The sequence below is a fragment of the Galeopterus variegatus genome, unplaced genomic scaffold, assembly GCF_000696425.1.
Source record: "Galeopterus variegatus unplaced genomic scaffold, G_variegatus-3.0.2 Scaffold3657, whole genome shotgun sequence".
In the NCBI taxonomy this organism is placed as follows: domain Eukaryota; kingdom Metazoa; phylum Chordata; class Mammalia; order Dermoptera; family Cynocephalidae; genus Galeopterus; species Galeopterus variegatus.
Genome location: NW_007729768.1, coordinates 170888 through 187877, shown reverse-complemented (window position 1 = coordinate 187877; position 16990 = coordinate 170888). Strand labels below are relative to the sequence as shown.

General features: G+C 33.7%; 1 protein-coding gene across 1 annotated transcript in view; it reads right to left on the bottom strand.

The window, feature by feature from the left end:
• ARID4A (AT rich interactive domain 4A (RBP1-like)) overlaps nucleotides 1-16990 on the bottom strand; it is a 64877-nt gene that overhangs the window by 21435 nt on the left and 26452 nt on the right. The window contains exons 12-16 of the mRNA XM_008585659.1: nucleotides 7310-7382; nucleotides 6297-6391; nucleotides 6028-6125; nucleotides 5161-5392; nucleotides 2128-2378 (exon numbers count right to left, since the gene is read on the bottom strand). Coding sequence (XP_008583881.1) covers nucleotides 2128-2378; nucleotides 5161-5392; nucleotides 6028-6125; nucleotides 6297-6391; nucleotides 7310-7382 — 749 coding nt within the window. The remainder of the gene's footprint in view (nucleotides 1-2127; nucleotides 2379-5160; nucleotides 5393-6027; nucleotides 6126-6296; nucleotides 6392-7309; nucleotides 7383-16990) is intronic.

The following is a 16990-nucleotide window of genomic DNA, read 5'->3' as shown; positions in this document are numbered from 1 at the left end:
GTCTAAGGATTCATATTCAAGTGGCACCTTATATATGAAAATGATCTAAAGCTATTATAACTTCCTGTAGCTAACTTATCTTAAATCTACTTTACTTTCTGCTCAATTTAGAATAGTTTTGAGCAAGACTAGTATTTTTTGTGGGCAAAATAATGAACAAAGGCTACCTATCTTAGTAACCTTGTCTTTTAAACTAGTTTATATTTTAAAGGCTTCCCCACCCTAACAAAGAAACAATAGATATTTGAGTATTAGGTCACTAGTTAAAACTGTATGACAGCATATTTTGCATAAATTTCTATTTGTTTACATCTCCCATCAGCTTTTCCTTATTTTGATAATTAGCTATAAAGGAGATTCACACAGGAAGGTCCAACAATATTTTCAATATTTTTAAGATAAAACATTCTCTATTATCAGAAGAGAATTGCATCAGAGATCATTCTCATGTCCAAGAGTCTTAAAAGCTTAAGAGGAGGTACTATGCTCTATAATAAATATAGGGCATTATTTTGATAGCCCCTGGGGGATCCAACATGAAGAAGCTTTGACAACCCATTTGCAGTCAGAATGTTTTCTCTCCAAGGACACCTTCTAATAATAGCCTGATAAAGTAATTTCAAAACACTATGAGAAAAACAACTTAAAACAGAAATCTCCATAAATAAAAGTCTCCCCTTTCCATTATTCCTGCTACAGAATGAGAATACAGACTATGTTTATTGTCTGTATATTCATTATTTTTGGTAGCTAGCTGGTATAGGGATCTGTGTATATTCAATTTTTATTTAATAAAAGTCTTCATATTAAAGTCTGTGAAATTTTCTCTCTGAAATAAATCTTTGTTCATTTACATATCAATTAGGTCTTTTAAAACCTCATTATTTATAGACATAGATATATCTTTTATATGTCTTATATACATATTATAGTACACATATTTTGATGCTTATTTTTCACAAGACTTCAAGCTGTAATTAGGCTACACTTGTTAAGTGGTTCATTTTTGCTTAAATTTATTGTCCAAATATTTAAAATACCACACTTGTATTATTATACTGAATTCTAATTATTTTCTCCCACTTTTCCTAATCCTAATTATATTTCACTATAGAACTTTCTTTTATTCATTTAGTTCACATGTAATTGTGATAGTTCCTGTACCTACTCGTACTGAATCAAATTCCCTCTCCCACTCAACCAATCATTCCTATTTTTCCAAATATTTATTCTCTCAATAGGTAATTTTCAGATGGTGGTCAGCCATTAGTTGGATGCAGCAGACCAGTTATCCCAAATTTGGCTCAACAACTCAAATTTCTAGAAAATTTAGCATCACATAATAATTGAAAAATAACTATGGAGGAGAGCTAACATTACAAGTGTGTTTATGTTGATGTAGTATCCAAAAATTAGTAAATCCATTTGACAACAGTTACAGAAATGGCCAACTAAACAACATGAGCAGACATTACCTTGACTAGCTGGACTGCCTAATCTTTGGCTATTTTTAAGTTAAATCAGTTCATACATGTCTAATACATGAAAAAAAATAGTTTTCATTCAACAGTAAACAGGATGGACATTAAAAAGGTGAAATTTATTGGTGTGATGTGGGGCAAGAATGTATTTTCCAAACTAGGATCAGGGGTGCATGCCATTTATTCTAATACAATAACGTGAAAAAGAAAAATGTCTCTTAGATAAAGCTAACACACAGAAACATCTGCTAGTACTGTGCACCCATGTGTTTGTTAGCTTTCCCACATTGTACCTTTTTTAAAATGGAATTTTTGCTGTCGCTGTTTCCTCTTGTCCACTTCCTCCATTTTTCTCCAGCTCCCTTCCCTGCTGTCAACTGCAGGACCTTTCTTTTGAGTGGGTGGCGCAGCCTTCTTTGAGGCCACTGTTTAGGGCACAAGTGCTATTAAAATGGTGCGACCAGTATATTCTCCAATTCCGAAAGGCGATACACATCATCTTCACAATGTGTCTCACCTTCATTAGACAAGAGGAATGGAAGTCCCAATAAGAAAATGTTCCCTCAAACCTGAATCTCTAAGCAGGAACAAAGTGCTGTTGTACCCCAGACAGGTGCTTCTGGAGAACAAACATAAGATCATGTACCTCTCTTGGCTTTTCTCTTCCTCTTCATCTGAGTCTTTGTCAGAATCCTCCTGCTTTCTAATTTTCTTCTCTTTTTGCTTTGGTGTACTTTTTCTCCCCAGTAGTAGCTCATTTTCTTTTTTCTCTGCAGTTTCATAGTCATCATCTACATCCTTATCTTCTGTATCATTATCTTTTAATTTGTCTTCTGTTTTCTCTTCTTCAATTTCCTTTTTAACAGAATTTGCATCTCGAACAATTCTCCTTCGTCCCTACCAGAAGAGATAAAAGCTTTTAAAATAGCTATCACTACAATGAAGGAAAAAGCAGAAAAAGATATCTCTTCTTTAAACCTTCACAGCAATGACTAGTCTGCTCTCTAGTTTAAGACATGATTCTAAAAACCAATCAACTCACATGTACCATACTCTTCGTTTTGAAAGTAAAAGAAAACCAATATAAGTTACTTAATTATGTCCAGGTCTACTGTAATCTTTGGTTATACATTACATAAGAAATAAAAAAATTTCTCCTTTGTTCACTACTTTACCTCACTTTTAATATTCCTTGACTACAATAAAAAAATTTTAAATGAATTATCTAAATGTCAATGATAAAAGTTAACAACAACAATAATAATAATAAATCAACACCTAAATTGCTCTTTAAAAGCTCTGTGGTCTCGAACTCTACTGTTTAATAAGAAAAATTTACATTATCACTGTATTTGTGTGCAACTACATTTTAAAAGTACAGAATTGTATTGATGGCAAAAAAGTGAGGTTTCTTTGAATGAGTATCTGGAGAGCTCACTGGGCCAGCAGTAACTTCTTTTACCTCCAGCAGCTTCTACCTAGTCTCTTGTATGCTCAACTTACTATGAAACTGGTGAGCTATTTCACTACCTCCTAAATTCTCCTTAAAGTCAACCTCTACACGCTGGCAGAATTCCCCTTCACTTGGAACAAAGCAAGGATATAAAAACAGCCAGCAAGTGAAATATTTTATAATTAATATCTCAGTACACAAATATTTTCCCTAGTTCCTGACTATGTGCTATTTATACTTCAACAGCAGAAAAAGAAAAAATTTATTTCTATTACAAAGAACTACAATGTAAGTTCCACAATGGCAGAGACTTTGTATTATTTACTTCTATATCCCCAGATCCAGACAGTGCCCAGCACATGGCAGGTGCTCTTTAAAAATCTACAGGTAAATGAATGAAAACAACTCTCATCTATCAAAATTTAGGTCTGTATACCCTTGTCTCAGAAATCCCATTTTAATTTTTTTATTTTTTAATTTTTGGGGGGCTGGCCAGTACAGGGATCCAAATCCTTGACCTTGTTGTCATAAGGCTGCACTACAACCAACTGAGCTAACCACCCAGTCCAGAAATCCCATTTTTAGAATTCTAGCTATATATATTCAGACAAATGAAGAGGATATTTTTATGAGCATATGCATTGCATCATTTTTTGCAGTAGTAAAAAACTGGAGAAAATCATGGAGAAGATAAATTTATGGTTTATCCATACTATACAGTATACTGCAGATGTTTTACATAGGATCAGGAAGATCGCTGGGTAACGACAAGAAAGTATGTCCACGATACAAACAATGGAATATTAGTTACCTTTAAAAAGGAAGAAATTCTGACACATTTACAACATGGATTAACCTTGAAGACATTATGCTGAGTGAAATAAGGGAGGACAAATAATTTATAATTCCATTTATACGAGGTACCCTAAGTGTCATATTCATAAATATGGAAAATAAAATGGTGGCTGCCAGGGGATGAGAGAGGGAGGAATGAGGAGTTATTTTTTAATACATACAGAATTTCAGTTTTGCAAGTAAAAAAACTCTGGAGTTTGATGGCGGCAATAGTTGCAAAAGAATGTGAATATACTTAATGCCAATGAACGGTACACTTAAAAATGGTTAAGATGGTAAATTTTATATTATGTGTATTTTAGCACAATTTAAAAAATAAAATTAAAAGAAAAAAACAATTTGGATATTTCATGAAATTCACTAGAAGACTCCACTTACTAGATGATAGAATGTACAGTTTAAAAAAATAATTGCTGAACAACTAAAAGAGAAGGCAATTTCACCTCCTCTTTCACTAAATATAATTTCACTGAAAAATAAGACATATTACAATAACTGAACTTCTTTTTATTTTTATTTATTTTTTTATAAAATCTTTTTTTTTAAATTTTCTTTATTTTTAATAATTGAACCTCTCTGATTGTAAATTCCTTTCTCCTTCTAAAATTTGATAAAATTTGACATCATTGGATACGGATCAGAATGGTGTATGACAATTCCTGCATAGAACTTACATATTAATTGAGAGAAAGAGTAGACTTGGAAGATAAGACCAGTGTACACATGACTAGAGCTGTACAGTGTGCTATGGAGTTACTGAGAAAGACAAGATGCCCTCTGTTTGGGGGCACAAGTATTATAAAGAGGAGAGTCAGTCACTCAACAGCTATTAAATAAGCCCTTACAATGTATCAGGCACTATTCTAGATGTCTGGGATCTGCAATGAACAAAATAAGCACTAATCCACGTCCTAGCAGACTGTGATTCTAGTGCAGAGCAAGGCAAAAGAGAAAATAAATAATAAACAATAAATAAGTAAATTATAGATAAGAACAACATTAGAGGGATTGAAAGTGCCAAGGAGAAAAGGTAAGTCACAATTTTAGATAAGATGACCAGGATAGGCTTCAGTGAGGTGACATTTTACCATAAGACTTGAAGGAAGGGAATATTTGAGACTGATCCTAGATGAGAATGACTTGAACAGATGTAAACAGAAAACAACAGAAGGAAGGGTTCTTCAGGTAGAGGAAATAATATGCAATATATTTAGAAAAAGGTAGTTAGGCTAGTCTGGCTGAAGCATACCTAAATACTAGAAAATAAACTAGGTTCATTATAGTACTTTTGGGTATATGTGAAAATGTACATAATAAAAAATTTTAAATAATGTCCTAAATAAACCAGATAAAAAGAGTGTAAGTACTCACCCTCGGAGATTTTAATTCTATCTCTTCTCTTTCACTTTCACTGTTTGAATCAATATTTTCCTCAGGTTCACTCTTCACATCTATTAAAGGCATTTCTTGATCTACTTTTAGACCCTCTTCCATTGATTCTTCTAAGTCTTTTTTTTCCACTTTTACTTTTGGTTCATGGTGGTGAATAGTTCTGAACTGAATATTTGCAGAACGGCAGTACTCCTCAAAACCATAGAGATATCTAAACGAACAATAATTTTTAGAAATCCTACATCTTTGCACTTATCTTGAACATTATGTTATTAAACACACATATTTTTAAAAAGTAAAACAAGTCATTTTTTAAAAGGTTCCTTTTCTATGTTACTAATTTCTTGATGTTTTAGATAGGATTATAAACATAAATACTGATGTAAAATAAAATGCCATCCTGAGAAATCTGAGCTTGTGATAACTGAACATAGCTATAATAGTTTTTTTTGTTGTTCTTTATTTTTTTGGTGGCTGGCCAGTATGGGATCGGAACTCTTTGGTCTTGGTGCGATAACACCACACTCTAACCAACTGAGCTGATTGGTCAGCCCAGCTATTATAGTTCTTATATGAAGGCTGGTCAAATATACAGTTCCATAACAGGTATCATACTTTCAGATTATAAGCACTGCCTACATCCCTGATTTTGGAAAGGAAGTCAGGACAACAGGAAAAATGGAGTAAACCAACTTGGTACACTTAATACAAGTATCTAACAAACTAAACCTTTTTATACGCTTTCTCTAACTTTAATGCCCCTTGACTGATGCATTCTTATTTAATTGTTAACAAATTAAATGGCAAATACGTATTCTTTGAAGAGTAAGTAACTATACTACTTACTTTCTATAAGCAGTTTTTACATTGTAGGAAGCAGCTGAATTCAAAATAGGAATGCCAAGGTCCATATAAATCTGCTTCCATACAGCACCACTATCAATCTGGAAAATTAAGTTTTTGTGTTAACATTTGCAAAGAGAAATAATGTTTATAATAATATTCTATGTTAAGATAATGTGTTTATTACCTAAAGTGCACATAACAATGCAACATTAGGTGATTTAACGTTTCATCACATCAATACATATTTCAAAGAGCAATGTTACACTTACATTGTCACATCCACCCTGATGATAAACCAGTCTGAAGAGTTTGAAAAGATTGAGATCTTTATAGCCTAAAACAGGTGGTTTGTTGATTGGAGTACCTTTTTAATATAAGAGGGTAGAAATAAAATGTTTATTTAAGTGAAAAATGCTAATTTGAAAACAAAGCTATTGACTTCTAATTTCCTAAATTTCATTCATTACAGGCATATATTTAAAGAGCCTTAAATTATGTAAGACAACACAAAATATTCTCTATATTCTTTATACAGCTTTGTGGGTGTCTTCATGTTCTAGGTGTTGTCCTACAACTAATAAACTCAACTCTCTAACTGCCAATTAATTCGGTAAAACTAAATTAAACCTCGGGGCTGCAAGGTGTGGACAGAAATGTTGCTGGTTCGAGAAGGTTAGGCATGAACAAACAGTGGAAAAGGTAAATATTAAGCTGTGGTTCCATTTTCACTGCTTTAACACAAACGTTAAGACTGTTAGCAATAATTTGAACGATGACTTCTGAAGGCCACAGAATGTTTCAGAGCAATTTATCTGAGGATTTTATAGGACTAATAAACGTTAAGGAGTATGATGACTTATTTCTTCTACCCCTATTAGAAATCCTATCCTTTTCAGATAGGGATTGAACTTCTATGTTTAATTTGTTGAGACCAAGGATCAGGCTAGTTTACTTGCCACAAATATAGCATTAGTAATTAATGAGTAAGCAGATTAACATTATGACTGGTCACTTTCTATTTCTGAAATTACTATATTTTTGGTTTTATAAGTACTAGGGAGACTAAATTTAATTATATCAAAACTACTTTCCTACATATTTCTACTCAAAATAGATATGCAGAGTTTTTCTTCCAAATATTTTATTGTCATGTGTAAATGTTTCTTAGGCTTTAGTTGAAATCCAAATCCACACACTCATGATACTAACAAAAACAATGCATATATCTAGAATGTAAAACTGTAAAGAAATGACTGCTTTCAAATAAGGAGCATAAAAATACCTCTGTCTTCCATAAACTTATAAAGCTGTTGGAGGAAGTTGTCCCTCTCTTCAGGATCAAGTTCTTCCTCAGGCTGTAAAGGTAAAATACACAAATGTATAGCACAGTGAGTAGGAAGATATGCAATGTCTTCTTTTGTTTTTTGTTTTTGTAAACCCAATGTAAGGTGGTAAATTTTTATTTTTTATAATTTTATTATGTATTTATTTATTTATTCTGACGGGCAAGGTGATCGCGACCCTTGACACAGTGTTGCCTGCATCACGCTCAGCCAGTGAGCACACCGGCCATCCCTATATAGGATCTGAACCCGTGGCCTAGGCACTAACAGCGCTGCACTCTCCAGAGTGAGCCACAGGGCCGGCCCTTAAGGTGGTAAATTTTTAATGAAGCTGGGAAATCTGAATTTTCTCAAAATCCTACAATGAAAGATTTTAAGTCATATTTGGATAGCTGATTTAATGCAACTGTGAAGATATACAATCTCCACCCTTCACACTATCACTCAAAACTTATCTTTGAGTATCACTTTAAGGACTAAGATTAGTCATGAGGAAAAAATTCAGGAATGGAATGAGGGTGTTAAGTTTTCACCTCATTTGGTATTTTTTTTTTAAATAATCAAAATACCATATGGCCCCTACAAATATATTAGTTGATAAGCACAATAATGACAAACACAAAGTTTTTGTTATTGTTGAATGAATATAAGCCAGGGATTGCAAAATCACAGTGGCAAAGGTTTTTTGTTTGGATGGCACAATGTTTCAAAGAAACTTAAATGCATGTAAGTAAGTTACGTAAATTTTATTTTGCACCAGACTCCATCAACCCTCTTGTTTTGCACTAGCATGCTTTTCTCATTTGCCTTTCTTGTATGGCCCCTATAGTTGACCTTGCAACCCCTGAAGAAAAGAGAATAATTTTCTCATAGGGAAGGAATCTATATACATAATTACTAATTTAGTTCCATTACATAAAGAAAAAAAGACTAATGGAAACATTCCTGTAAAAACAATTATTCCTAAAAATACCTTCTTAAGTGTTACTTTGTACTAATTTTGTAAACCTAATGAACTCTTCCTATACTTTTAAGGTCTTGGCTCTAGTCAAAAAATGTATTATGGATTTTAATAAAATATTTCTCTTTTTCTGTGGAACTTATAAACTAATATTTGGGAAAATCTTTACTTAAAATTTAACAATACTACAGAGAAACAAACAAAACACTGATATGTTTCTTCCATATAAATTATCATAATTTAGGGCCGGCCCGTGGCTCACTCGGGAGAGTGCGGTGCTGATAAATTATCATAATTTAATTTTAGACTACTACTTTTCTATGTTCCACAAGAATTCAGATTTTTGTCTTTTTGAAACCATATTCAAAGAAAAGGGAATCTCAGTAAATATATATTGAGTGTTCAGTGTCCAGAGGCAATAGGCACTTTAAAATTGTTATCCTTTAAGAATTTTAATAGCTAATAATATAGCCAGGATCAATAAACATGTAGTCGATTAAAATACATAATTAAAAAAACCATGAGGCTACCAAAGGAAAGGAAATAAGATCTTTTGGTACATTTTCCTTTTCTTTTAGTACATTTATTCAGAAGGATTTATAACACTGATATACTTGCAGCTTTACCACATATAAAGAAACTTAAGTTCTGCTGAGCCTCAAAAATCTGCAATTTACAAAATTAATAATCACTATAAAGCCAATAGGAGTCATTTCTTAATACTCAAATCAAGAGATGGCAGTTTTTTCCTCATGTGAATTTAAAAATAGCTCAAGAATAATTTATTATATTAATTTTAAGGACTTCCAGTGTTGGGAAAAAACAAAAACAAAAACAGCCTACCCAGACTGGCTCTAATGCTCTTTGCCTGTGCCCCATAATCACAATATTCTCTCTTCAGACTAACACCTCATTCCAGTCCTCATGATCTTACAGAATTCAGATAAGACTGTTATATACAATATATGTAAAAGCAATTCTTTAAAAAGACACCGCTTCAAAATCAAAGTTGCTTCCAAAAACAGGTAAACAAAATCAACCCAACAATTGTAAATAATGCATATACTAATATTGTACCAAACAAACATGAAAATTGGTGGTTTAAATGTATTTTATTTAAGTTAGTGGACGACTAAGAATGTTTTATGTTCCATGAGAACACATAGCCACAAGATTGTAAGTTTAGGTGTAGTTATCAGGTGTAAAAACAAGATATAAATGAATAAAGAATTCTACTTAGAGACAAATGCCTGATTGAGGGAAAATTTCTTTTCCACCAAAAATAAATGAATGAATGAATAATGAGGCTATAAGCAAAGTTTTAAATTTACCTTATGATTTTTGAAAAAACTGAAATTGCTTAATCTCTTACAATAAAGTAATTCTTCACAATCATTTTTTGAAAATAGCTGTGTTGCTAGTAACCTTGGAGCAAAACTGCATATGCTAGAAAATATCTGCAATCAGAAGAACATGCCTTTATGACTTTTGTATGGAGCTCATATTTTGAGGGGGGCCGGGGGTCTCATATTTGCTATCAGTTTGCTTTCTCTGTCCATGGCATTTTCATATCTATAGCATCTCTCTCCTGGTCAAGATCCAGCAAATATTACATCTCTCAAGGGCTTTAGAGTAGGAAAAGGTTATAAGAAGGGATGTGCAGGGTCCACTAGAACATGCTAAGGAGTATTATTCTTCCCTTCACTTAGTAAAGCATGTAAAGAGTAACTATGTACCCAATAAGATGCCAGAGCAGTGGAGAGGATTAAGGATATAGAAGACGCATGTACATAATTTCAACAAATTTATAATTTTAGTTAGCATCAGTACATACTATCTAGTATTATAAGTAGTTGTTTATCTATCTATACTACTAGATTGTAAATTTTCTGACTTTGGGCACTGTGTCTTCAAATTAAATTCAAACATTGATTGGTGGTTACCATGAGTCAGGGACTACAAAAAGCACTGTAGATTAAAATGAGAACACATGGCATCTTCTATTTTTGCTGCTTTGAGCCTGGCAGGGGATGCAGAAAGGTAAAACAAGCCAACACAACACAATGTGATAACTGCTGTAAAATACATAAATGAATACAGAAGCAAATAAGGGAATGAATGGTTTTGCTGGAGATGGAGTAATGGTGGTAATATTAGGGACAGCCACAAAATGTAAATAGTAGTCCTGGAGCTAGAGCAAACAGCATAAGCATGAGACTGGCAAAGGCAGGGTGTGATTAGGAGAGACTTTTTAATGATATGCTAAGGAATTGGAACTGGATACTCTGGGTAGATGTGAGGTTTGAGAGAGCTAAAGAGGAATTAGATCAGATTTGTGTTTCTAAAAGTTCTCCACCAAGAATGAATTTGATGGATTGGAAGGGAAAAGGAAGCTATTACAATAGTCCACAAAGAGGACAATGAATGCCTGAATTAGTCTTGCCACCTGGTAATGAAAAGATCATCCCTCCCTTCAAAGGAGGAAGAGAAAGGGAGATTTTTAGTTTAAGTCTTATTCATGTTTGTAGTCCTCAAAATTCCAACACACGTAAGGAAGGTCTCAGTAAGTTCTACAAGGTTAAGGGTATGCCTGTTATACTCACAGTTTTATCACTAATGACTGATATTTACTTTAGATACTCCTACTATGTTTCTGAAAATGACATCTGTGTAAATGAACTGGGAATAGGATTTTCTTCAATTGTTTCACATTCATTGAGTTTGAGGCCTAACCTTAGTGATCATATAAATGCAGTAGGACTCAGAGAAAAGAGAAGAAATGAGAATGGCCAAGGATGTTCTTAAGATAGGTGGCTGTTACACAATCACTTGCTGGCATTCACGTTAGTCCTCTCCCACCTATTCTGAAAAGGAATGATTATTCACTCAGAAATGGTACAAATTCTAGTGAAGAATGGTCCTGCTACCATTTTATTGAGATGGGAGATGAATACAATTTATTTATTTTTTTAATAAGCTAATACCTTGTTTTTCCTGAGCCAGTAACTTTCTTACTAGCAACTCTACTTTCCAATACAAATCATGAAAGTATACAGAAAGTATCCAAATTGTCAAAATATATGTTAGTAAAAGATGCACTTTACACAAAGCCCCTCAGAACCATGTAACTTGTACATAGTCCTAATGAACAGGTTGGGATAGTTTCTTAGCATGTAACACATTGGAGCGACAAGAACTGATATTTTGAGAGTGGTGAAGGTTTTAACTAAACTTGATCTTTGTGGTTCCACTGCACTGTGTATTACATGTGAAGGTACACACTGTTTGTCGATGGGTATCTCAGCTTTCACCCTACATGTATCCTTTAGAAATTTCAATGATTACACAAATTTTTTTCCTTTTTTTTGGTACTCCAGTATACCACACTTATTTCTCGATACCAAGATACTGCTTTTATTGGTAAAATAATGTAATTTTGGATACAAGCAGCTTCTTTCCCGCTTCATGATGCTGTCTATAACCCCTTTTCTGGTCCTCTTAATTGGCTTCCCTGCTCACCCTATCTCTGAAACTTCATCACAAGTCCTCCCCACTCCTTAACTCTTACAATCCTTTCATCTCCCCTCCTCCATGACACTACCTCCAAAAAAAAGGGCTGAGTTTGGAGCCAGCAGGAGGAGCCCTCTGATGTGGGCAGATTCCTATTGGGGAAGAGGAGGTATTGAGACAGTGTGCTGTAAGCTCTACACCGGGGAGGTAGGCACTGCAAGAAGTGCATCAGAAGTGGCAGCTCTGCAGGCACCTCTGGGCCAGAGGACACATGTAAAGGAAGCAGCAATACCAGTAGCTGCTTACACTCATTTTGTATAAAATTTAAAATTTTAAATGTACTAAATAGCCTCACTGATTTTTTGTAAAAATGTGAAATACATACCAGAACAACTTACTAAGGTAAATGCACAGAACATTTGTAAGCTATACTCAACCACTTTAATTCAAATAGAGTCCCTTTTTCTTATTACATAGAAATCTGTTGGATTTTTTTAGATTTCAGCTCTTGTTTATCATTTATCCACTTTCCAAGTTTTTTACATTCTCATTTTCCCTATTATAATTAATACTGATAAAGGGCATGGGCGACACAAAGGTGATACTCAGTGTAATATACCTGACAACTCAATAAGCAGCTCTGAACAATATCTAAATGGTAACAGGGGAGCTATTAGTAGTTACATACTGCTGAAGAATAGTGGAAGGGAAAATGAGAAAAGGGAGGCATGGGTCAAATCACGAAGGGCCAGACTTCTGAAGGCTTGTGATAAAAAGCCTAGACTTCATCCTGTAGGTGCTGAAAGCCATTAAAGGGTTTCCAGCAGGACCCATCTGTGTTTTAGAAAGATGTTTAGGGAAAATGAGTTGGAAGTGAAAAAAGACAGGAGGGGAAAAGACCAGAGAGAAGACACCTAAAATAAGTGGGGCAAAATATGAAGGAGGAGTATTATAAGTTAAGAACTCCTATTGTAAGAAACAGAAAACTATCCCAAACTGGCTTAAGATAAAAAGAATTCATGTATAAACTCACAAAATTATGTAAGAAAATGAGATTGCCTGAAAACGAAAAAAAAGGGAAGTTAGATTCCATCCCATGTTTCATCCCAAAGAAAACTTTCTAGAACCTTACAACAAATTTCCCAACACCTTGTTTCACACAGTAATTTGCTAGGAAAATTGCATAGTGTACATTCATATCTTCATTCAGAAACTAATGAAGATCCAGTACAGAGAATAGGTTGGAGGAGGGCAAGCATGGACAAGGAAAGAATAGTTAGGCTGCTATTGCACTAGTCTAGATAAAAGAGAATAGTGACTTGGGCTAAGGTTGGCAGAGAGTAGAAATTGAGAGAAGTAGAAAATTTGAGAGCTACTTAAGTAGGTAGAAGAGAAAGGATTGGGTGTCTGATTGGATCCAGGGGACAAGAGAGGGAATCAAGGTGACTTCTATGTATCTGGCCTAGCCAACTGAGTGGATGGTGCTTCTATTAAAATGAATTAGGGAAAACCAGGGAAAGCCTACGTTTTGGGAGAAGAGGAGAGTGATCTTACATACACTGAGTTTGAATACTTACAAGATAAGAAGAAATCCTCCTTGGCAGTTAGATATAAATGACTGGAACTGAGAAAAGGCATCTCTTTAATACACATATAGACTTTGAGTCATTACATAAGTTAGGAAGTAAACCAGAAAAAAAAATATCATGAATGTCAAGTGTTTTAAGAAGTTAGGTATGCCAGAGGTGCTGAATGCTATTAAGTAGTCAAATGAGACCACGATAAAATTTGTCTGATATAATCCAAAAGTTTGTTAGAGATGCCTGGTGACCTCAGCAAAGTTGTTTTAGTCTTGGTTGGAGGACAAAACACACTACAGCGAATCAACAGTGTACGTAACTCGGCGCAATCTGGCCATAAGCGTGAGGAAAGAGCATAGTATCTGGGGGAGAAAGTACAGATGTTATCAGAAGACTGGTAGAGGGAATATTGGAGGAGTTGTCAGAAGGTTGGGAGAGATGTAAGCATGCCTTAAAAAGCTGATGAGAAGGATACAACCAAAAGGAATAGGTTAAATATGCTGGAAAGAAAAGAGAGATTTCACAGCCCAAGGTTTCCTAAAAGGAGGAAGGGAATGAGACCCAGAGCACAAACTGAGGGACTCGTCTTACCGAGGAAGACAGCACATTATTGATTGTACCTTGAGGGAGGGAGAACAGGCAGGTAGGGTGTACAGCATGAGTCCATCTGCAGCTCCTAGCTTCTTTCTGACATTGGAGTAGACTGGGGGTAAGGTTGTTGGTTTAATAGAGAAGATAATGATTTGATTACAGAAACTGGGAAATGATCAATAGTGTTGAAGTCTCAGTGAAATTTGGTAATCATAAAATTTAGAGTGGTACCATTCATTCTTCCCTGTTGTAGACTTACAGAAAGTTTCACAGGTCACAAAAAATGTGCTATATTCACGGTAAGATGCTATTTTCTAATTTCAGAAAACAGTTTAACAGCTTGCCTAAAATGAATGATTACATGACTCCTGTATTACATCAGAGTTAACTGAGCCTAGTAATCTCCCCCCATTTGAAAAGGTGCATATATTTCGATCATCAAAATTTGGTTGGGATGCTATCAAATCCAACTTTGTAGTATCAGTCAACCCTCTCATACCACTACAACTATATGACCACAACTATAAAATGAGAAGTATTTTTTAAAATACATAACATGTAGCTATATTTGTGCGTACAAATGTGCTGCCCTCATTAATCTACTTAGATGACCCTAATTTAGCCAGAGTCTTATACTAACGCTGTGAAGAAAGATTTTGCTAAACACATTAGGGCATTTTTGTTTGCTTATTTAGTAGGCTAAACTTTAAGACTTTAGCAAGTAAGTTGTTATATTTAAATGCAAGCTAAAGTCTCATTTATTCATTGAAGGCTGGCTTTTTAGGATCTGCTTAGAAATACTCAATTGGTAGATGGAGTTATGACATATACCTAAAATATTAACATCATTTTAAATTTTCTTTAAATTTTACCAATTTAGCTTGGTTTTCTTGAGTTATCAGGATTTACTGTAGTTTATACCCAAAGTAATCTTTAATGATCACTAAAAAATGCCTTTACAATCAATCTACAAAAAGGCATAAATTAATAGGTACAAATAACACTTGATTTAAACATCAAAAATAATACTGATGTTTCCATGAATAAAAAACTCAAGCACTTATGATATTTACAATAGTGGAATATAATGTTAGGCATTAAATGTAACGGCGATCCCTAGAAAATTCACAGTATTAGAGAAATGGGTGTCAATAATTCTACACTAAAACGAGCAGTTCTTATAAAAATTCACTAAATTCTAATTTTCATTACTAAATACAAATTATAAGAGATTTTTGAAAGGGCCCAATACATAAACCTACTTATAACAAATCAAAAGGATTAAAAAAAGCTAAGAGAAGTCAAATTCCCCTTGATATTCAGTCTTCTAAATAACCATCCACTTATTTTACCCTTAGAAAACTCTCCTGTGTTTATCCAAAGTAAATATAAGTCAGGAGTAAATGAATAATTGATATCATTATTTATATTTACTAAGACTTTTCCATCAATTTCAGAGATTAAAAGAAAATTCAGTAATATCTTTTCTAATATGAAGTTTTTTTTACAAAAGATATTTGAGTAATACCAACAAAAATATTCTCCAGGGCTTTTTTCAATATAATTACCAATGAGTTGAAATTTAAAGTCATCAATACAAATAAAACCTACTTTCTATCAGATCCTCCAGTCTTTTCCCACACAGTTAGAGCATGAGATATATTTCTTGTACTCAAATCCTAAGCTACCAATGCTTAGGAATTCAAAATAATATTAAATAAAAAAAATGCTCCTCCATGGTAAAATCATGCAATCTCCTTATTAAGGCTATGTTAGGGTACCCAAAGCACAAAATGTAAAAACAATGCCCATTGCCCATTAACACTGCAGAAGTATCTAACACTTGTATGATTCTTCTGCATAACATTTGCTTGCTATACTGCAAACAACAAATGACAGACTACAGAATTGTTATAGTGGTTTACAGAATGTTATAGAAGATCTTTTTGATCATACAGAACAACAATAAATCTTCACAAAAAGCACAGAATCATCACATTTGGGGAAGACTACAATATATAATGTAATACAACAGCTTAGCCTCCCTAATGTGGTGAAGGCCCATAATGACTAAGCCAGGTAGGCCCTGGCTAATCAGATTTTTATTCATTTTATATAATACTCATTTTCCCCACTTCTTGTGTGCAGATTAAAGTGCTTTTCAGTTTATCAATATAGTAAATGTTTAGAAATTACTGTTCAAGACAAGTTAGAATGATTCAGCAAGTAAATCTTAAATCCAAGGGCAAGAAATGCAGCTGATTTTTTTTAAAGCAACCAAAATCTCATTCAAGAAAATCTACCTGTTTGGCTAGAGGAAAAAGGAATTCGTTTATATCAAGTAATTCAATAAAATATATCCTATGAAATTGATCATCTGAAAAATGATGTAAAATAATACTCAGATAAATCTGTGCCTAAATTTTACAATTTTGCTGTTATTTTTCAGTAGATGAAAAGCATCCTAGTTCACTTAATTTTACCAGGATCATAATTTAAGTAACACATCTTAAGAACGTACTATCCTTATAAGCATCCTTACCCTTTTAAATTTCTTTATTATTACCTGCAAACAATAGGTAACAGAGCTTTGCCTCTGCTCTTCATTCTTTTTTACTAACATTTACTCATAGCTTGAATAAAACATTACAATATTTATGATATTAATCATTGTAATAAGAGCACTGTTTACTATTTACTATTTTATAGCCACCCTCTGCAACTTCCTACAAAGCTCTTTTTACCCTCTTTGTTTAAAATTTCAGGGTTTTTTTTTTTTGCGGGGTGTGGAGTAGGTAGGGAAAATGCATTCTGGAAGGGACACCAATTAAAAGTATTAGCAAAAATAAAGAGATTAATCTTTTTTCAGTATTTGGCAATGTAAGATCCTAATATTAATTTAAAAAGCAAAGCTAAACCACAAACGGCAATAGTTCACACCCTGAAAACGTGGCCTATTTACCCTGAAAACATAGAAC